At 34.6% G+C, this 23,798-nt stretch overlaps 1 protein-coding gene across 1 annotated transcript in view; it reads right to left on the bottom strand.

Annotated features, from left to right (window-relative positions):
* The window catches only part of cdh7a (cadherin 7a), a 102,926-nt gene that overhangs the window by 78,079 nt on the left and 1,049 nt on the right, over window positions 1-23,798 (bottom strand). The window contains exon 2 of the mRNA XM_015354629.2: window positions 11,441-11,860. Within this exon, the coding sequence (XP_015210115.2) occupies window positions 11,441-11,659 (219 nt within the window). The 5' untranslated portion in view covers window positions 11,660-11,860. The remainder of the gene's footprint in view (window positions 1-11,440; window positions 11,861-23,798) is intronic.

Below are 23,798 nucleotides of genomic sequence, written 5' to 3'. Positions count from 1 at the left end.
TACAGTATGCAACAAAACTGCACGTGAAAAATTCAGGTCTTGCTTTTAATATTTCAAGGGTTGCTAAAACCTAGCTTTTTGAACTTTAAGGCCTCTGGGACATCAGTTTACCTTTTATCAAAAGTAATTCACCAACAGTTGTGAGATTCATACTGCATTATTAATTTTAAAAGGAATTGCATGTTTGGAGGACATGCTTAGGGATTTCTTTTCTTTTTGTCTTTACATTTTGTTTTTCCCTCAATTTGCTTTTTACCTTTTTCTAGACCAAATTATGATATTTTTAATTCAATCTAAATGAATCCCACTTCATCTACTGCAAGAGATCACACAGTATATTCAAAACAATTAGGTGCTGAAGTTTCCATAGCTTCCTATGGGAATTTAAGCCCCTATGGGTTTTGAACACATCACAGTGTATACTGCAAAAATAACACATCATAAGGCACAGATAACAGAGGACAAACCATCTGGAAAGCAATGATCAACCCCTTGTCAAAGTCGTTCAAAACACATTCACATTTATTCACAGCTAAATTAATGTTTTCACTTTTAATGTAGGCCTTACTGCACTACTATGAGATCAATGTACTTCTGAATTATAATGGGTCATGCAATGTTCCAGATAACTAGGTAGATGCATATAAACAGGAGATGATGTGGTTAATCATTTCATTAGTCATTTAGTTAGTCATTTCACATTATTATTAAGCAGAATAATAGGAAAACCTTTGTGAATTAACAAGGGGCATAACAGCCAAAGTCTTTGTGCAAATGTCTGTCAAATTGTAGGCAAAGCTGAGTAAGTTGTACGAGAAGCTCTCCAAGGACTACCATGAATGGAGAAAGTGATGAAAACAATAATGAGCAAGATCATAACAGAGCTTTTTGCTGCCATTACAATTTTTTTTTTACTTTTGGTTATTTTTAGTTTTTTATTTTAGATACAGTAATTTAGATTCATTCATTTTCAACTGCCTTTAATTAGCCAAGCTTCAGTGCAGTCTATAAGTAATTGTAATGTTTCTTACATAAACTGCTTTAAAATCAAACTAAACAAATTAAATGAAGCTCATAAATTACATCAGCTACATCTTTGAAAATATATATTTTTAAATCTTTAAACATAATTGTGTCTTTAGCAGCCAGTAAATGAACAGAAAAATTATATTATTCCTTACACAAATTTCATAATTGTGTATAATATGTTTTTGACCCATGCCATATTCAAAGCATTAAAGTAAAAAGTAAAAAAATGTTTTGTCAAATAGACAGTGCTTTGTATAACTGGTTTGTCCTTGGATTACTTGTAATAAATGTCACTGAAAGAAAATAATAATTTCAAAAAGAAATGGCTATCAATTTATCATTACATTATTCATATATTTCCAAAGGGCATTTAATGGAAATAGAGAGCAACTGAACTACAAGTCTCCAAATCTTTAGTACCCTGAAAGAGGAAGTGAATCTGGAAACAGTCACCTGGGTTTGTTTTTAAGAATTGGAGGGTAAAGGTAGGGGTGAAGGCAGGGACAGAGATAGACTTAGACCTAGGAGACTAAAAGGAAAATGACCAGAATGATTATGAGTAATTGCTTTTGAATGGAGGAGAAACTGATCTAGACTGAACAGACAAAACATTGACAAAAGCCAGAAAAATGATTGAAGACTTTATTTAAGTGAATCACTAAGTGAAGACTGAACCCTCTTGTTTAATGTTTAATTTCTTTATACTGATAATATTTAAGGAAGCTAGACAGTTAGACCAGAATATGCAACAAAGTTAGTATCTCTCTATAGAGAGAATGATAAAGTGGATTTTTTAATTGGTTTACATTAGTGGCAAGTCCTGGAGATCTCTGGCTGACTTTTGTACTTTAAGTCTGTTGGGTGTACCCTGCAATTAGAAGATGACATAGCGTGACCTTCCACTTTTAGGTAAAACCTGAAGGCTGTGTATACTTATTTTAGATATAATGTGTATATATAATTAATTTACTGTAACTTTATTTACCAAAAAAAGTTTAAAGTTACCTGATTGATGATTAATGAAATTGCTGAAGACCTTGGATTGAAAACGTTTTTAGCTGGAATTGTAATAAGAATCTTGTCTTAATGTTGTTCAAATTCTGTCTTGGCTTTTATGAATAACCTTTTTACATGTGTTTACAATTCATTGTACTCCTTTTCTTTAATTAGCTGTTTTTGTTCTTTAATCATGTGTAAAGCATTTTTTCCATTATATTTTTCCTAATCAATTTGTTAAACCTCCTGGCATACAAAATTCAATATTGATTTATTCACTTTTGGGACAGTGGTTAGAAAGTTGTTTAAATTTTTGCCATTCAGATGTCCATTCTTTTTTTTCCTTTTCTTAAACCTTCACCAACTTAATTCCTGCTGTCTGGTAATTTGAATTAAACTGTACAGTTTCAAAATGTACCACATTATGATAAGTTGCCTGTTCAACTGTTCTTTCACCTCTGCCTCAAAGACATTTTAAATTGTTTGAAAAACCAAGATTTCTAACATTTTCTCTTATGCAGTAGGTGTTCTGACAGACTTGATAAGAAAGCAGGCATTAACAATGTCATGTCTACCATTTTAGTTTCTGCAGCAGTTGGGATTTTCCCAGTCTATGAGGGGATGAAGTCTCCCATAAAGAACTCTTTAGCACTGAAATTTGTCATTTGATTATATAGTATATAATTATAATCAACATCTGCATTTGGCTGCCTATAACATACTCCTAACACAACACTAAGAATGTTTTTTAATTATCAGATCTTTATTGATTCAGAAATTATTGATAACTCTAGCTTTAGTTCATGCGCCTGAGTACTCTTTTTGATATACAGCACTCCACACCTTCTCATTCACTTTCTTTCCTATCTCATCAAATCAGTGTTTTCACTATTGTTCTATTCATCTTCATCATATTTGGTCAGCCATGCTTCAGTAACATCAGAATTACAGTACCTGCTAATGTGGTATTTTCTATCTCAGCTAATCTGTCCCTAATAATCTTTGTATTTAGGTATAAGCACTAAATTATTTGATCTTCAGTTTTTCCCTTTGGTTCTTCCTTTGGTCTTTACTCCAAATGCAACTTTATTTGTGATTTACTTGGGTTACATTCTTGTTTAAATGTTTTGGGATTTCTTTACAGTTCATCAAGATGAGTGGTACACATCTAATTTATACGCAATTTGCCACCTCTATGCAGATGCCTTTCAGATACAGATGTCTTTGCTATGGAAAGGATTCCAGTAGGCAAGCAAGCTGAAGCCTTCTTCTGCCCATCACAACATTCATGTGTTGTGCTGACAGAATAACATTTTTAGTTGTTCATCTTTTGCTGCCACTGCTGTTAAGATTCCTGAGAAAACAGAGCCTTAGTCCTGTTCTACATTTCTGTCTGAGTTGTTTGAATTTGTTCTGTGTAGAACACAGTTACCTTAACTCCAGCTAGACACCAAACAAAAAATGTAGTCTCCAGCAACCACCATTATTATTTTTGGATTCCTAGTTGAGACCAGTGTTTGAGATTTTAGGTGAGCAATGGAGGTGTCCTGGCCTTTAGCAAAGAGCACAAATGGGCTTATCTGGGATTTGAACTAGGTACTGTACCTGTTGCACCCAAACAAAAAATCATAACCCGAGACCAACAACCCAATATTATTTGTGTTCTTGAATGTTCAAAGCCTTAATATTCAAACTGTGGAGGGGCTCTCACTACTAAATGAAAATAAAATAAAAAAAAATTCCAATAAGCAAGGGCCGACTTCAGAGGGGAAAGATGATGGAAGGTTTGGAGTCTGGGTTTTTTTCCTAGAAATTTTTTATAGAGTCACTGTACTCAACGTGTACTTAGCTAGTTCAGGAAGTTTTAAGACCGTGATTAAAAAAAAAAAAGGTTTCAAAACCTTCATTTTCATACATTTTCAAACGTGTAGCTAGCTAAAACAATAATTTTCAAAAAACAGCCCTTAAGTATCCACCTCAAGTCATAGAATGACTTGTCCAAGAAGCCAGCAACCCAGAAGTCCCCAGAGGGGACCTGAGAAATTGAGGTTTCATTGCAATACCCTAGCAAAAATCTGCCTATTTTAGCAATGTTTGGAGGATTGTATCACCAACATGGATTACTGCCTCTGGTCACAAGTAGTGTAGTGTGGATTTATTATATAATCTTTAAATTGTGATCATTAGAAGCATTTTACTTATACATTACTTTTATACAAAATCCTCAGTTAAAAAAAGCAATAGCTGAAACTACATTTTGGTAAATATAAACTGGGGGGGAAAAAAAACTACAAAATTGAGTTAAAATGAGACTGGCTCCATTTTGCAATAAAACTATCCTCAGACTTCAATTGAAGAAATAATTGCCACAGGAAGGTTGATTTTAAGCAACTTATTGCTGAAACTTCAAAAAACATTACACATCCAACTGCGTTGCTACATTTATACATTACTATATATAGTACTTGGATCATCAGCCATCATCAAGTATATAAATGGTTCTTGGAGACCAAGGCAGGTAGATAAAGGATTGAGATTTTAAATCAAATGCATGAAAGGTTAAGATATTGGTGCTGCCTTACCAATTAAGCAGTTGACTTTACTTTTAATTTTCAGAGAGTTAACAATGATTTAATACACATGAAAGGAGATGGGTCTACCCATGAGCAGAAAAGAAAAAGTCCTGGAGTGAAATGTATTTTATTAATGCTTTCGTAACAGGTCACCATGAAACTAATGTTCCCAGTTCAAAAAATGGCTTAAACAGCCTCAAAAGCTCAACAATAATTTAATAGGTACACCACCAAAAACAATGTCAGTTGAACCCTGTCAAATGATGTTAGTCACAATTTGTTCCAGGTTTTGTATAAGCAAAATAGATCAAGGAAAATAAAGTTATAAATATGTATATACAGTATCCAGTATATTCTGTTATAGAGTGTAGCCTTTAAGGGAAACAATTTAGTTATGTTTATTCATTGCTTTTTAAAGCTACCTGAAGCGTTACTGCTAATTTTGGATTTTTTCTCTCCCTCCTCAACCTCCATCTTTCTTGCTTGGAAGAGGTGGGAAGTAGCAGCATATTGCCCCTGCCCAGTGACTGCTGCTGGTCTGGCATGCTTAGCTTCAAAGGGGTACTTTAGGTTTAATGGTCCAGTCATGAATGTATCCTAATGTTTAATAAATCGTAAGTCAGACACAATTTGTTTTCAAATTGTTGTCCAAGGAATTGCAGTACTTGATTTGAGGTTCACAAATCTCTCAGAGAGAACATCATAGAAATGATACATCAGATGAGATTTTTACCATCAGAGAGAGGAAGAATTCCATGATTAGGTCTTATTCAAATGAATGCTTGGTCAGATCCCTTAATGGCATTCATTGCATACATCAGACAATCTAAACACTGTACAAATTGACAGTACTTTCCAAGAGCAGGGAGATCAATAATTTTAAATACTTCACGCACAAGGGACCTCTATCTGCTGCAAGATACAGCAAGTACACTTTCTAGGACTCATTCCTCCACAGCTTTTTAAGCACAAGGAACCATTCCCTCTTAAACATTATTGAGAAAATGATATGCTTTATTGCTTAATTCCTGGGAAGGAAAAACATTGGTCTACCACTTCTATGTGTTGTAACCAAATCACTTTATCCAGTTAGATGAATCAATTATCACAGCCAGACCTTTAATATAATGCCCAATCACCTCAGCTTGCATAGTTTATCCTTGTGCTTTTGTAGACAAGTGTTTAGACTTTTACACTGTAGATGATCAAATCTTTGTATGGTTTTGAACTTTGTGTAAGGTGTTGACAACAAACAGAAAATGTAAGGTGCTAGAGTTTTACTCAATTTGTAATGTGGACCGATACACACCGAAGCATAGTTAAGCCTAATGAAATAATTTATCATTTATTAGTGTCATGAGTGGCAATCCCAGTACTTGAGCACTGTGTACAGACAAGAATGTGTTGATGTAATCCTGGCAATGTTGGGGCAAGAACTGTTGGAAAATGAGTTGTCTACCTGGCTGTATATACATTGAATAGAGGATTGCTTGATGATGGTGTCCCTAAAGCACTGGATAGCAAGACTAGCCTGTCCAACGAGTTCTGATTGGAATGGGAAAGTACTAAGCAATTGCTCCTCTTCCATTAAACCATTTCAGTCGACAACAGTTGTGTGCAAATTGCTCTCTCTGGCATTGATAGATTAAACAATTACAGAAAATGGCATTTTTGTTCTCTGTGACCAAGGTTACTTCAATTTGCTGCCCAATATTGGAGTGCAAATTGTTGAGGAATTTGTTCTTAAGGTTTACAAACCATAGTCTGGCAGTTATCTTTGGACTGTTTAAATCCTTATGACTATAATTTCTGTTGCACTGACCACCTGAAACTAGCTGCAAACCAAGTACTGAACAGTGTGTTAAGTGTTTTAGATACATTTTGTCTTGTTATAGTGCCTTATGGGGAACAAGGGCAATGGATTATAACTAGTACTAATAGTTATCCAAACACAGTTAACAAGTGTAAAATGGTTATCACATTATTATTGAGATCTGCATCAAACACCAATAATGTTTAACATCCCAAGTACCTGCTCCCTCTCCTCTTTGTCAGTTGTGATATTTTGCAAATTAATCATAGAACATACTACCTTCTGGGCTGGTATGTGTGCAATGCATGTGTACCATGACACCTTAGCACCAAATATGTATCACGAACCGCATGCAAAAATGCAAGTGCTCCTCCAAACGTAAATGTCCACGTAGCAGCACCGCACACACTCTATTATTTAAACCCTCACTTTCCTCTTGGACATCGCTCACTATTTAGGTTTCCTCCCCGACCTGCTCTACAACTTCCTTCTCCTGAAGACTAGCGTTTCTCTCGTCTGTCCTTGCTGGCTTTTGACTCCTTGCAACCATAATCGACCGCGACTTTGCCTCTCGTTTTCGATTAGTTTTTGATTCAGAACCTTATCTACCTCCTGACCAGACACCACGGGAGATTGCTACACACAGGGTCCTACCTGCTCCAGCCTCCTATTTGACATTATGTGCAATGTACAATATGTATTATTATATGAACAATTATCTGCAATTCAGAAATAAATCTTTTCTGGTACCTTTGATGTCAGAATCAACGCATTACCCAAGTCTGCCTTCAGAAACACTGACAATTATATTTCTTGAATCATACACTCTTAATTACAATGCTTTTTTGCAAACTTGTACAAACTCTGACATTCGTACTGTAAATAGTTGAATTAGTTTGGATATGTCAGTTCTGTATGCCCTTTTGTGATAGAAAAATATACATGTTCAATGCCATCATTAAGTTAGCATTCCTTTATTACTTTACTTCATTACATTAATAGCATTGCTATCAATTTTATAATGTCTGCCCCTGTACATCAGAGGTATCAAATCCTAATGCACTAGTCCAGATCAATTGCCTGCATTAAACAAATCTTATGTACAAATCTTTTTAAAAAAAAGATCCATGGAATGAGTTGGGTAGGAATGTACATCATTGTCAATTACTGCCAAACAATATCACTGATCTGACAATTGATTGACAATCCCTATTTTCCTTTTACATTGTTCTCTGCAGTCTCCAATATTGTATGCTTGTTTATACTAGGTATTGATCATGCATATTGTAGTACCTTACTTCAATGTACATTTTGACTGAAGGCTTGATTTTTAAACTTTAAGGTCAGAAATATTATTGTATAGGATTGAATACCTATATCATAGCCAAAAGGATAGAGGACAAGTAGGATGTTTCTTTCTTGAAATTCAAGTGGTATTACTACTATTTATACACACATTTCAGTGTATTATCAGACAGATTTTTTATTCCCTTAGAGATGTTCCCTTAAAGTGTTATTGAAAGTATTGTATTTTAGCTATGATGTATTTGATAATTTATTTTGCTTAAGCTCATCAAACTCAAACCATACTGACATATTTAAATGCTATAGGTAATTCTCTTCTTGTCCAGTATTAACCAAAAACATTCCTACTGTTATCACTGAACATTCTGTTCTCCAATGTGACTGATTGTAAATGTGCATGCTTCTGATCAGGGCTATGCCAATTTAGTTATGTGACCAGAAGCTCCAAAAAGGCGTTGTACAATTAGCCAAGTGCTCCTGGAAGTTGGATTGGTAGTATGGTGGATTGGTGGCAGTAGTTCCTAGCATCTAGCTCTGTTCCTATTTTTTAGGTGTAGTGCACTCAACAATCCATTTTCTTCAAAATAACACTACCACAGTACATAACATTTGCACATCAGTAAATTATACCCATTTCTAGTCATTTTATAAGTTTTAAGATCCACTGTTTTATCAAGTTACTTGAGAACAGGATGTTTTTCAATTACGTTCAGCATGGTACTGGCATATCAAAGCATATAAAATATTAATAATCCCAGACAAACACATTTATATAATACTCTGTTTTGACAACTTTAGATACCCCTCTTTAAGAAAAACAGGGTTCTTATAACTATAAGGCATTACACCACAGCCTTTTTTATTCATCTAAGGTTGTATTCCTCCAAGGCACATCTCTTTGAGCATGGCCTTTTTCCAGTCAGTTTATGTTAGTTTTTATTATTCAGTTTAGTCATGAGTTGACTCTATTGTTTTTTTTAATTGTAAAGCCTATTCAGATTGATTTTTATTTTTATGATAAGGTGACTTGAAAGGGACTGGTCGCAAGATCTTCCCATTACTGTAAGTGAAGAGGACATGTTATATCTGAAAAAAGGTAATTCATCCTCCTACTACTAATCTTTGCAGAGCAGATACTATTCTCTTTATGTACGCTTAAAATTACTTGCACATATTTTTAAAAGTGTACAGATTTGAAAATCGATTAAGTGTTCGTGGAATTTTGATTAATCTGTTATAACAGTCAGTGATGCACTAAAGTGACTTTAATAGTTGTATTAACAGAACATCTCCTCATTTGAGAGGGAGCAAAAGTGATGAGTGTCCTGGTGATGTGATGTAACTGTTGAATGCCAAGCTTGGTGAAAATCAAGAAAGACACAAAGGATAAACAGGGCATGGTATCTCAAGAGAACAATGCCTTCATGCCATCATTATGTTGGAGGAACACGTCAGGTGGCTCATCAGCATTAGGGTCAAGTCCTCTTTAGCAATGAATCATGACCATCTTAATGGATGTCTGCGAGTTTGACAGACATGCAGACCAATATGCTAATTGTGTTCAGAAAACCAATCGATGGGGAGTCTGAGTGAGTATCCTGTTCCAGAACTCCACTGCAGTAACGGATATCTACCTGACTGCATGGCACATATAAATCAAATTTTGAGACCTCAGTTCTGGCTGACTCATTCAGATGTATCAATATTCCTTCAGTACAACACTAAACATTGTGCTGCTCATTACAGTTCGTGTTGCTTCAGATGGTGGCCATACTCAATTAGTCTTTTATGAAGATTCACGGTAACCCCACCCACAAAATCTCTGTTGGTCACCATGTTTGACAAAAGTTAAACATAATGAATTTGGCTGTCATAACTGTTCAATAAAATGTCATTTCACCTGCTATAAAATAGATTGGCATTTTTCCTCAAACCTTTGTGTATATGTTGCAATAATGAGTAGTGCATTTTGATGCATAGCATAAATTCTAGTGATTCAGTGCCTCACCATGAACCCCTTTTTATTTTGGAATTGGTGCTAGTAATGCAACTAACAGAATTTTGCTGACTCTGCAAAAACGTTTTCAAAACAATAAATTGCAACCAGAACCCTTTTTAGCATGTATGATGTAAATTACACCATAGGCTATTTACTGCTTGCTGTTTAGCTTAATTGCTGCAGTAATATTTCCAACAAGTGCAAAACCAGTTCTTATTGTATAATGTTTCATACACATTGTGAATAGACTTTAAGCACTTGCATTAATAAGTCCCTAGAACATTTTTTAAATGCTGACTGATAAATAATTGTACACAATCATGACTTCATAAATAATGTTCCTTAATTTAGATTGTAAATTACTTGATGCACCAGCATTGCATTAACTGAATTCATGAACGTAGTTCTTCATGGTGCTGATATAAGACGTTATTTAGAGCATTTTTTAAAATAAAGTGTCTAACTATAAATAACCTCTTAACACTAGAGAGTAATCTGTTTGGATAGAATACAATAGTGGGACCTCTTCTGGCAGGCTGTTTGGAAGGTATTTGTTCATAATAAAAATTTCAACAATGTTCAGTTTGAATGTTTTGTTTTTGGTAGGAAATGTGGCATACCTCATTGAATAACTATATATATATATTTTAGGAGCATATCAGGAGCACTATTTTTCAAGTTAGGATTAGTGTTCCTATTTACCATTCAACAACAGGCATGTTTCAAATTTCATACAAACCCTGTATATAGTGTACAGTATATGCCGTATATCTATATCATAAGCAAAACGTATAAGTGCTAAATGAGAAGTAGGATATTTAATATTAACTAGTGTAAAGTAAACTACTATAAAATCAACATTCTTTTCCACCTGTTTTAAACTGGTAAAACAAACAATTTGAAAACCGTCTTATTGTTTCCATGAGTGCAAGTACGTCAAGTCATTGGTTTTGAATTGTGGAATGAAGCAATTCCCTCAGGAAAAACAGATTGAACTCCACTGATGCAGAACTGGGGTTGCTTTCCATCTGAGATTATTTTACTGTTGCTTGCATGTTGGTATTGAAGTAGATTTAGAATAACTTTTTAGAACTGAAACAAAACACTGCTGTTTGTGTAGGAAATCAAAATTAAACCACATGGACTGATCCCAAAACCATTTTGCTTTCAAAAAGTGTAGTCCATTACAATATAGTTTGGCAATCATTTGGCATGGCAGCTATTATGAGTAAAGACAAATTTTAATATTCTATCTGCATTTGCCGTAAAATAAAACCGAGCCAAGCTACTACGTAAGACATAAAACCATGTGTGCTACTTTAGACTACTCTATTGCATCATGTCATGGGACAGTATGAATCTGCGGGTTTTTCTTTTCATAACTTGAAACATGAAACCCAGGAGCCAAAGCCAATGTGTAGTAGTTCATTCTTGTAGTTACACAGTCAGGCATGGAAAGGCAATGATATCTATAAAATTATCTGAAGGCTAATACATTATATAGATGTATTATTCCAGTGCTGACAATGGTTACCCTGGCATTAGGTGCAAATCCATTACCTTCATTTCCTCTCCATATGATTATATGCTAACATTCCATAGATATTGCCACGTGCACTGTTCCAGTTAGATGTTTTATTTAGGCTTTAACATCCACTTAATTTGGATGAACAAATGCCCTTTCTCACTTCAGATACTCAAATACAAAAAAGAAAGTCCACATACCTTTCCAACATAAAGTGGATCATTGCCAGTATATTCCTCGAGTACAAAGAATTGGTTCCACACCCAACTCCGCTTTTCCCTCCGCAGAGTCGCACCTGAGTGCTGGGAGTGTAAATGTGAGCCTGAGCTTGAGCTTTCAGTACAGCTTGCCTCCCACAGGGAAAGGAGAAGGGTCACAATCCCCAGAAATGTCTGGATGTTTACTGTCACTGACTTCATTTGCTACAGTATTAAGGAAATTAAAGAAATCTACAAAAAGAACAAGAGCGTTGGAAAAATTTGCAGGAGTTGTAGCAGGCTTTTTTTTCTGACCCAGAGGAAATCTGCAGGACTCAAGAGTTGACCATCTGTAGCACACTGGGTGAGGAGGGGTGGATGATGCAAATTTAACTTCACTGGGGAAAATCGGGTAAAAGGCACCTATAGAGAGAGAAAAAAAATGTTGTTTTATTAAATGCTATTAAGAAATAGTTATGATTGCAGCATTTTAAATAAAATTTGGTTTTGTTAGTTAATGTGCCAAACTCAGCTAATGGAGAAAGTCAAAACATTTAACATACTAATACATGGATAGAAACCATGGTATACAAAGTATTGCTTCTTTCTTATTGTCATTTAAAGTAATGATGAAAAATACCAATGTTGCAGGATTTATTAGGTTCACAGATGAGAACAAATATGGACTTCTTCATAGAAGGGAATTGAACTATATTGCGCAATAAAACCTAAGAATTTGTAATATATAGTAAAAAACAATATCTTCAATGTATAGCAGCATACTGATTAAAGACTATGAAATGAGAAGCACTGCATTATTACAGAACAACAGTGTGATAAGATTTTCTGTTAGCTGCAAAAGATCATAACTGAAATTAATGTTATGAACATTTTCAACCATGTTAAAAAAGGGTAATGGAATCTTCCATTTTCAATCCATCTAAATAGAGCAGATATACCTTCAACTATCAAAAGTACATTAGATGTGTGAGTCACAGAAAGAAGTTGGGAGCTACTGACTTCCTACATAATGGTGTGCGCAAAAGTGTTTTGTTCTGGATTTAGCTATTAGGTAATAGTTTGTAAAGCATATGCTTAGTTTAACTGGCCAGCAGCAGTAAAAGAAAACCAAGTACATTATTTTTCAAATGAGTTACAATAGTTGTACTGTTTTTGACTAGTGTTGGATTTAGAGTAAATTGTCAATGCTTCAAACATCAAAGATATGCTTTGAAAATTAACCTCTTGATGCCTTGGAATTCACAGGACCTGAACTGATGAATTTCTCCTGCACGGCAAGAATCAAAACTTTAAGCAAGATTCAAACTAATCAAATCTGAAGAAATTAATTTATAGTGAAAATGATTTGGTGTTTGCACTTCAGTCTTCAAATTAAAGCTTAAATGTTTTATCTACTTTACTGTGACACCAGTAATCACTAAACTAAAATTAATTTGGAGGATTGAACTCAAAGCAATGGATGTACTTTGGTTTTAATACACTGGCACTTATGGCACTGTATATCACACTAAAAGGTTGTTTAAAACTAATTGGACTATTTGAGGAAACTACATTTGTTGCTTTGGCATATTTGCAGTATTGTTTTCTTTAATCCATGAACTTTCTATTATAACCAATTAAAAAGGGAAATATTTAAAACAGGAACTTGTCTCTTGGAATGATGTGTGACAATACATTGTGTTCCATTATTTTACTTAGGAGGATTTTCCCTAGTGCTTTCAGAGAACCATGACCTTCTTAAATTGACGTTGTGCCACAGTTATCCAGGATGAAACAATTGTTTTAATATTTCCACAATGAAAAGGGTAGCACTTTGCAGCGTTCTGCCTATTCCTCAAGAGGTAGTGCATGACTTGATAATACTAACAAAAATTAATTATAGACTAATAAGAACTTTTAGTGCTTTATATAAGGCTGAGACCATAAAGGATAAATCCATATATGAACAGGAATTCAATTTATATTCAGGATGCATTAAGGAAAGTTGGATCTTGTGTTGGGCAATGAAGGTTGTTTTTTTTTTCCCCAGAATTACACAATATCTTCTGAACTGACATTCAGTGTAATGCATCAAGACGTTCCAGGAAACGGTTTCCACTTTCCACTTCCCAAAATCATATAAGGACATCCATCCAGTTTCTGACCATGTATCCAATACAGGGTTACAGCACTTATTCAATACAGGGTGGCTCCCAAATCAATGGGAACAAGAGTGTTTCAGGATACATGCCAGTCCGTTACAGATCATAAAAGGCCTTTAAAGGTAATTTCTCTGCTTCAATTTGTAGTGATGAAGGGCTTCACATTTTAACTTTTTTTTAATGAGGATGGTCTTTACTCATTGTAGGACAATCTCACATTCACCTCTGTTCTGCAATTCATGTCATTAGACTGTTGCATCGTTCAAGTCAACTAATGTAGTGGTTAATGATAATACAGGGAATAGCCAGCTTTAACATAAGCTGGTACATACTGAGGGAAGACTGCTCAGACTTATGTTGATGAAGTCCTCAAGCCAATGGTTCTTTCCTGTTTTTGTTTTCCAATGTGCCAATCCCTTATTGTCAGTTTTCCTGGAGGCCAATGCAAGACCACACGATGGTACAAGCACATTGGCATGACTTCAAGAAAATGCTGCGATCTTATCATGGTCAGCTTTTCTTTCCTAACCTGAGGTTAATAGAACATATGTAGGAGCAACGTGCCCATAACATCAACTGCAGATAATCACAATTAGACAACCTATGCCAGCTGGCATAAGAAGAGTGGTGGCAAGCCCCACAGCAATCTAGACCCTACCTGGCAGTGTTGGCGCTGTGACAGTAGTCTTAAATTTCTTAATAATGAATACTACAGTGAAAAGTGGTCAATTCATCTTTTTATGATTTTTTTATAGCCATCCTCCAACTTACTGAAGTTAATTACCATTTGCTAACAGTCATTAGAGTGCTCTCTAAACTGATGTTGCATACGGTATTAGAATGTCTTCTGTATGTTGCCTCCCCTTTTACAAGGAAATAAACTTCAGAGCCTTCTATTGCATACCTACAAAGCAGTGTATTAATTGTAGATCTGATTCTGAAATGCATACAGAGCGGTATGAATACATGTTATCCTCATGTTTTATGGAGTGGAATTGTTTATAGCATGTGAATTGGTATCAAGATTTGTGTGTAATATTTTTAGACTTCATAACACAGAAAGTACAGGTAATCATCTTGGTGAAGCTGGGCAACGGTTCTATTTCTTAAATGTTTCTGTGTGAAAACATAAATAAATGCTTCTAAAATGTAAAATTTTTAAAAAGCAAAATTACCCTTTTAAAATTCTAAAACATTCACCTAATTCTTTGAAATATTTCTTACTCTTTGCAAAACATAAATACACATTTACAGCATGACCTGGTCATGTCACATTGTTTTAGAACAGTGTTTTTTTCACACTCTACAAAATAGAACTAAAATTTCAAGTAATACCTCTCAGAATATTTTAAGTGGCTATTTATATATCCAGTGAAATCCAGATATCTTTATTATATATTTTATTATATATTTTACTCATAACTGGTTTATTGTTTTTAGATAGATGTATAAGTACATATATTTAAATCATATTCCTTTTTATTGGTTTTGGCAAATAATGCACTGTTAAAAGAAAAAGAAAATCACCATGTACTGTTGAGGAAACAACCTGTTGAGAATGACCAATTTCTCTTATAAATCAAAAAAGTGCTTGTGATCTTTTTGAGATCAAGGGATCTTAATTGGATCTTTTTATGATTCTTTTTGTTTTGCAGGTTCTGATTAGCCTACTTTCTGATGTAACAATGAAATGCCTGAACTTAAGAAAAAAGCAGCTCAAGTAAGTCCAGTGCCACCTTAAACATACAGTAAGTACAGATATTCTGTGCTAGTGAGCACCACCAGAATTTTACTTCTGTCTTACTTTTATAATGGTACAGAAGTATTGCTTCTCATAAGAAGCATTTCTATCTTTTGTCCTGAATCTGTCAACACTCAGGTTTTAAATGTGTTCTTTGCTCATGTTCAATTTAAAGACATTATCTTGATAGAAACACAAGACCATCCTAAAATGATATGAAGAAGAGAAAAGCATACTGCTCACTGGGCTTTATCAGATTGTATCAAAGTAAATGATCCAAGGATTTATGTTTCTTAGAAGATCTTATTCCTTTCTATAATAAGGGTTGGTAACTTTGTATCCATGCACGGATCCTTTAGTTTCTAAAAGATAAAGTTTTTAATTCCCTGAAGATTTTTTGGAGATGACAATACTGCAATTCAAGAGAAAACACACATCAAAAGGGGTGTTACCATAGTTGTGGTATTCGGTATTCTACATACTCAATACAGGGGCCCCAGACAATGTCTTCCGCACCTTGGAAGAATAGTCACATCAACCCTCTCAAAGGATTTGATCTTGAATTCACTAGTATGGATGAGAAAGCCAGGGTGACTATGGTATGGCAATTTCTTATCTAATCCCTTTAATCTCATTTGCAAAGCTTGGTTTACAACAGGATTACAAGCACTTAGTAACTGATAATTTGGGAGTTTGGTCAGCATACTCTCAGCCATTGGAAACAAATTTAAAAGTGTGAACCTCAAAAGAGATTTACATAGCTCAGCCTGCTTGAATCCCAAGCTTCAGATATTCTCAGTCTTTTTTCAATTTTACCCATGCCTGACAGAATACAGTACATTGGACCTTTATTTCCATAAAGTGGGCAAACTTAAAAGGGTGATTTTGTTCGTTTTTTTACGTCCCATTTTTTTTCTTGAGACAAAATTGTATGGAAGAATGGGAGTATTTTTAGGATTTAGATTATTCTCCTGCATTATTCATTCTCTCTGTCTAATGCTACATGACATGCTGCTTCCTTCAATTTTTATTAGTCTTAAGTATCTGACCAAGCCTAGGGGGGAATCATGGCAGACTCCAGATAGTCATGTAATGTGGAAGGAGTTTACGCTGTTATAATTCTATTATGCTGTCTGTTTGAATTTCCTTATTCTCCAAGGGGCTTTGTCCCCTGATAATGCACTCCTTAAACATTTTTAAAACAGGTTTTGCACCAGCCTGATTGTGGTACACAGAATATATTTGAGAGCTCACATTTGTATATATTTTTAGAGCTGTCTATGCATGTGACTTTTTAATAGCATAAGAATCCAGATGTCCTGAAAGATATTCAGTAATTATATAAATAACAGTTGATGACATTTTCTTCATTATGATGCCTATACTATTATGATGTTTCAAATTTCTCTGTAATTATCATTTATCAGGAAGTACCTTACAAAACTAAAATGATCATTCAAATAAACTACAATAAATGAATATGACGGGTGATAGGGGTGATGTGATCTCATAAAAGACGAAGTACCTATTAGTATTAGCAGAGAAGAGATGGGGGAAAAAGCTTAATCATCCAGGTGGGGCTGCACATTGGTTGTGGAGCGGAGTCCCCATTACCTGTAAACCACTTTGAGTGGAGTGCCCAGAAAAGTGCTATATAAGTGTAAGCAATTATTATTAATTTACATTTCTATGGCTATTTCTGTTAAGAGTATTCTGTACTGCATATTCCTCTATATCTCTCCCAATCCCCACCTTATTTACCAGCTATTTTTTCATAATTGAAATGCTTCACAAGAGTATAAAATTGGCTCATTGTTCAGCACTATTAGCTTTAAATTGGCAACTGATAATGTCAGCCTCTTTGATTTTGCCACTGTTCAAATCCTCAGATACTGGGGGGTGTTTAAGGTTATGCAGTTACTCTCACTGGAAATAACTTTATTAACATTAACAGGCAGACACTCATTTGAAAGCACCTCCATAAAACAAATGAATGCATTTCTTCACTTTTGTTCTTTCAGGTCTGTTATTCCCCCTTCCCCCCCTTTAAAGTATCAAGACAGATTGCCATTCAACTCTACAGTGGAATCTATCACTGACTGTAACACTAGTCAGACAATTTAGAAACCTTAGCATTTAGATACTAAATAGTGAAGGTACCCTGTACCTTAGATGGTGTGATGGTAAACAATCTTAATAGAGTAAATCTTCGGTTTAAAAGACTTTGCTTTAATGGACTTTGGGTTTATAGGACAAAATCTGTTAAAGGATAAATTTGTCTGTGAAATCAGAACTACTGTACTGTGCTTTTGCTGCAATAATGGTAAAATCCACAGATAATAAAAAGGTAAAAGTGCTACATCGGTTTAAAATTCAGGAATATCAGTAGTACTCTGTAAGTCTATTCAACCGAAGGTTTACTGTAACGTTTTAAAACGGGTTGAGTACTGACTTGGATGGATTGATTTAGTTCTATAATTCTTTTCAAGTTCACATCACTTCCATTTGATCAGTTGTACAACTGTTTTTCCTCCTTTAGGGTATCAGGCTAAATTACATACCCCAAATTTCAAATTCATATAAAAAACAGAAATAACTTTTTATTATTGTCTATCCCATGTTTTTTTCTGCCTTAAGACATTGCATTGTTGGTTTTTTCCTTATACAGTACAGTACAATTATTTATGAACTGACATTTTGTAGTAAGACTCGAAGTGCAGGAAAACTCTTGATAAAGATATTACATTTTTAACAGATATTGTTAATGGTCTTTACTTATTCCAGGACCTGTAATTTCAATACTAGCTAACTGGCGTCTCTATCATTCTCCACATATGCTTTCATTCTGCAATTCTTACCTCCCCTGGGGGACAAGTTTCTCTAAGCACCCAATACATTTGGAGGAAAATCAAATTGACTAGCTTTTTTCTGTGTATGAGTATTTTGAAGTTTTTAACCAAATGTTAGTATTTGGAATTAAGATTTGAATGCTACAGTTAAAAAACAAGTTAATGAGACAACAATTTGGAACAATATACAGTATAGTACAGCTTCCAAATACCTTAATTCAGTGATTCATTTTTAGCTGTTTAAGAATGTCCAATTATGATGTTTTACAAACAGATGTCTGTTTTGGCCACTTTTCTTGTTCTCTCCTAGCCTTTTTCAGTGGCATAAACAGATTTGGTTTGGCTGGTCCCACTAGCAACTAAAAGGATGCTGGCACTGCATCAGGAGCCTTTGTATTACTTCCACTGGCATCACCAGTTCCTTGCCTATCTTAATATCAATTTTACAGGAACCTGTTTTACACAGGTAATGATCATAATAAATGAGGGTACATACCAGTCTTTTTTGTAAACTGTAAGATAATTTGCATAATTTCTTTAAGTATAAACTGTGTTAATATTAAAACACCTCAAACATTTTAGGTGTGTTTTCGTTTTTTAAGATTTTTTTAAGAAAACAAATAACATTTTACTGGTAAGAATGTTGAACTTAAGACTCTCAGGTCTAAAATATTGCAATGCCTTTCTCATATGGTTAGTATGAGCATGTTAGCATGTTTACATTGTAATGCAGATTATTGTCTTGCTTGTAGTTATACATAAAGTAAGAACTGTTACTCGTGAAAGGAGGCCATTTGGCTCATCTTGTACTTTTGGTAGTAGTTTAAGGATCCAAGGATCTTACCTAGCTATTTCTTAAAAGAAGCCAGGATATCAGCTTCAACAACATGGCGAGTTAACTGGTTCCATACTCTCACATCCCTTTGGGTAAGGAAGTGCTTCCTGTTTTCAGGGGTAGATGCATTTTCATGAAGTTTCCGCTTGTGTCCTTTGTTTTTCGTTTATTCTAAAGTCGATACCAGTGAGAATGTTTTTAAATAATTGTATTAAGTCCAGGGTGGCATGGTGGTGCAACGAATAATATTGCTGCCCCAATACTCCCCTGAGACCCTGAATTGGATGAAACAAGTACAAATGGATTGTTGGATGATTTAAACCCCCTCACAGACTTTTTCAAGACTAAAAAGGTTCAGTTTCTTCAGCGTGTCAGTGTAGGACAATCCATTAACCCAAGGCTTTATCTGTTTAGTCTTCTCTGTACTGATTCCAGAGCAGCCCCTTTCTATAAGATGTTGACCAAAATTGTAGCATATTGCACCTTATATTCAACGGTTGTCTCCCATCATGGATTAATCAACCCAGACACTGCTGAGTTTCTGAGATCAGATATGATTGGTCAGACTCAGGGTGGAATGGGCATAAACAAATACTTATTAAACCTCGCTAACATTGACTTTGCAGGTTACTAAACAGCTGATAAGGGAAAAGTTTCCTAAATAAGAATATTGGATTGTCATATATCCAGAGAACCAGGCTAAGCTTACTTTTTCAAATGTTTTCAAGGTGCTTTCAAGTCGTCTGAACATCTTCTCTGGAGCAAAGCACATGCTGCAGCACAGTGATCCATGTTACCATATAATGGCATTGGAAAATTCCTATCACAACAGAGATGTCCTGCCACCTACTGATAATAAATAATAAGAATAATTCCTTACACTTATATAGCGCTTTTCTGGACACTCCACTCAAAGCACGTTACACATAGTGGATGATGCAATGGCAGCCATAGCATGCCAGTATGCTCACCACACATCAGCTATCAGTACGGACGAGAAAAGAGTGATAAAGCCAATTTGTAGATGGAGATTATTGGGAGGCCAAGATTGGTAAAGGCCAATGGGAAATTTGGTCAGGAAGCCGGGGTACAGTAACACCCCTACTCTTTTTGAAACACCCTGGGATTTTAAATGAACACAGAGTCAGGACTTTTTACATGTCATCTGAAGGACAGTGCCTTTTTACAGTACAGTGTCCTGTCATTATACAGGGGCATTAAGACCCACACAGACTGCAGGGTGAGCGCCCCTATTGGCCCCACTAATACCTCTTCCAGCAGCAACCTTAGTTTTTCCCAGGAGGTCTCACATCCAGGTACTGACCAGGCTCATACCTGCTTTACTTCAGTGGGTTGCCAGGTATGAGTTGCAGGGTATGGGCTGATATGGCTGCTGATCCTGCTGATCCTCTAACACCACTTTTAGAAGCAAATTGTTTTTTTATTCCCTTAAATTACTAAGATTACCTTAGACCTTGTCATCCTAAGCATGTGAACTCTACCATGACAATATACATATATGGCATATCACAGGCATTAGGGACATAGAATAATATTAAGAGGCATTTGAAAAAAGTTCAAAGTCTAATAGAAAAAAAGTGTTGAATGCAGTATGAATGTACCTTCTAACTTTTCACAGTCTTCTCATTAAAAAAACCTCAAAAACTCTTATTTCTGAATATGGAAGTGCATAAAGGCTCTAATTACGTGTTTTTCCAATGTGAATATCATCAGAATGATTAAAGAGGCAACTAGTTTGTTAACTGTTCGTTTTTAGCTTTCCAGCATGAAAACAATGTTTTACTTCAAAGTGACATTTTCAGAATGAAAAAAATAGGATTATGAATTTTCCACCCACATCTTTTTGCAATATAGATATGAAGGTGTCTGAGGTTATGGATGAAGGACTGAATGTTTACCAATCTTAAAGGCAGTTAAAAGCACTTTAAATAATTAGTGTCTGGCTTTCATTGCATATACACAACACCCCTTACTGATATCTTACTGAATGTGCTCTCTTAACTACAGAATGCACAATGCTGAACTTTGAACATGTGTATGAATCAAATAGACCACGACAGGAAGATAAAGCCTATTAGTTCCTACTGCCATATGACACAATGAGTGAAAACCAGACCCTCCCTACTGCTAACTGGCCTGAGCATCCACAAGGGAGTTCTGTAAATGGAGAACACATACTGTACTTTGCATCTGGATATCAAAGGAGGCACGGAGAAGACTCAGAGCATATGGCATCATTGCACTAGATGGGCCTTATTGCCTCGTGAAGTCTTGCATGCAATTCCTTGACAAGACAGAAGAAGAGTTAGGCTAACACTCAGTTGTCCGGATATTTTTAGCAAATCGGAATATACTACTTGGTTATCTAATCATTAATCCAGGGATGCAGCATGTGGAAGCAAGTCATGACTATTAGACTACTTAATTAGACTATGAAGTTTCAACAATGTATATTTTCTGATAATCCAAATAGACCATCCAAATTGTGTGCTTTTAAAATTATTTACATTAATTTGTAAAAGTACTATTATTCTTGAATATCAATTCAAATTTTTCTGTGAAAAAAAAGTTTTGCACAATTAAAAATTTTCAAATTATAATTCTGAATATATTATTATATTTAAGACCAAGATATATTCAGGATAAAAATGAAACAATCAATTATGCTATTTTCAGACTAATATATATATATACAGTATTTGGAGAGGCATTAAAATGCAACAGATGCTATTGGTTCCATCACATACTTGTATTTTAATACTTCTTTAATACTTTATATACTAATATTATAATTAATAAACATTTTTTTTAAATCCCTTATCTCAAGATAGAGAATAAGCAAAATATTTTGGAAATATAGTCTATGGACAAGAAAATGTAGAAGTCATGGTGCATAGCTTTGCATGTATCATGCAATATATTTAACAAAACATTCACAGTTGACCCTGAAAAACTCTTTAAGGACAAATGAGCATTCCTTCTTTTTACTATAGAATGAACATTCAAACTCATTAACTCAGCTGGAAAAAAAAAACACTGAAGGCTGAATAAATTTGCATGATCCTCTTTAATATTGTTATGATATCTTGCAGCAGCTCCTAATTACATGATGTATCTTCTAATATCAGGGCAAAATGCCCTATGATTGACATCCTAAAACTTAATTAGTGCTAGTAAAAAAAAATCTGTATTCTAGTATAAATGTCTAAATGTTAAATATCTTGTATCTGACTTAAAGAATGAAGTAAAATATTTTTTTTTCTTATTGTATGTTGCATTTTAGCAGCTGGATATATCAAACTTTGAAATGAAAACAGGCTTTTTTACGAGTTGCCTAACCACTGCTAATGTACACCATTTTACATGCAGATTAAGAAAGGACAATCTCAGCACTGCTTGAACATTGTGGAACATTATGCTTACTTAGTGTACTTTTTGTTTAGGCATAGCATTATTAAATAAAAACAAACTAATATAGTAATAAAACAGAGTAACTTGCCCTCAGGCTGCTGAAGACAGCTGTATAACTGAAGAAATCTAAGATTAAACAGGTGTTTGTGTTCATTTTCTAAGCTATTGTGTTCATCTTATTACTAACGGCCCCTTGTTGAAAGATTTGTAAGAAAAAGAAACAGTAGAAATAAATAGTAACATCTTTTACCCTAAAAATCTAATGTTTGCGCCACCTGGTGGAAGTAAAGCTAATTGCTTTTGGTTAAATTCTAAGGCAAAAATAATAACAACCACTATAGAAACGCAACATTTATAATGTTGAGAATTTTGAACTTGTAGCGCGAAGATAAAATCAGATATTTAGAATGTAAATATGCTTGTCTTTTTCTGTTCTCTCTTGATGTTAAAAATATATATTTAAGAAGTTGTGATAGTTTTCTTATTAAAGTTAAGGAATATGGCTACTTTTTAAGCTGGTGTATAATATGTACTCTTGGCGTCTATCCATTAATATATTTTCAGAAAATGTATTTTTTGTTTTTAATTTTTTCTTGTCCCCTAAAGAAAGATCTTTAAATTCTCAATGAAATAATAAGGCTGGCATCATTTTGTCTCTCCTATTACCCTAGCGTGGTTTTTGAAGGCGAACTAGCTGTTCTGACATTGACTTAGGCATTTACTTCACTCCTGACAGGAGATAAAACGTCTTCTGCACAATTAGTTTAAATTTATACATTAAACGCCTTAACATGGAATGACCAAGAACGTAAATATCGACGAGCAATCGTACCAGTAAGCAATAAGGTTAAGTTAATGATTTTTACTTGAATAAGGATTATATTTCTAAACAGATCTTAATATAGCAAATTGAAAACATGACTATCTCATCAGACCTGCAAAGAAAATTAATATTAAATTCCCAAACTAAATCAACATAGTAGCGGAATAGACGGGAAACGATCAACTATCTGTAAAGCAGCACCACCATAGTTTTAACACATGTGTGAATAAAGCAGGAGAGAAACTGATGACTACAATTCAACAATCTAAAGGTGAACTTCCATTTGCCGTCTCCTTACTTGTATTCGGGCTGCGTACCTATAAAATCAAGAACACTGTCCAGTACTTCGCTCCTTTACACGAGTAAGAAAAGAAAATATCGCCTATAAACTATAATGCCTGTAAGCACCTGGCAGTATTTTGTATGCGCCTTATTTCACCTGAACCATAATCTCAAACAATGTATACATATAGAAAGAAGTGTCTCTTTAAACTCTTTCCAAAAAGAAAGGGTATTATT

This window comes from Lepisosteus oculatus, chromosome 6, assembly GCF_040954835.1.
Source record: "Lepisosteus oculatus isolate fLepOcu1 chromosome 6, fLepOcu1.hap2, whole genome shotgun sequence".
Lineage (NCBI taxonomy): Eukaryota > Metazoa > Chordata > Actinopteri > Semionotiformes > Lepisosteidae > Lepisosteus > Lepisosteus oculatus.
Note: the sequence above shows the minus strand (reverse complement) of the source record. Positions and strands in the feature narration are given on the sequence as shown.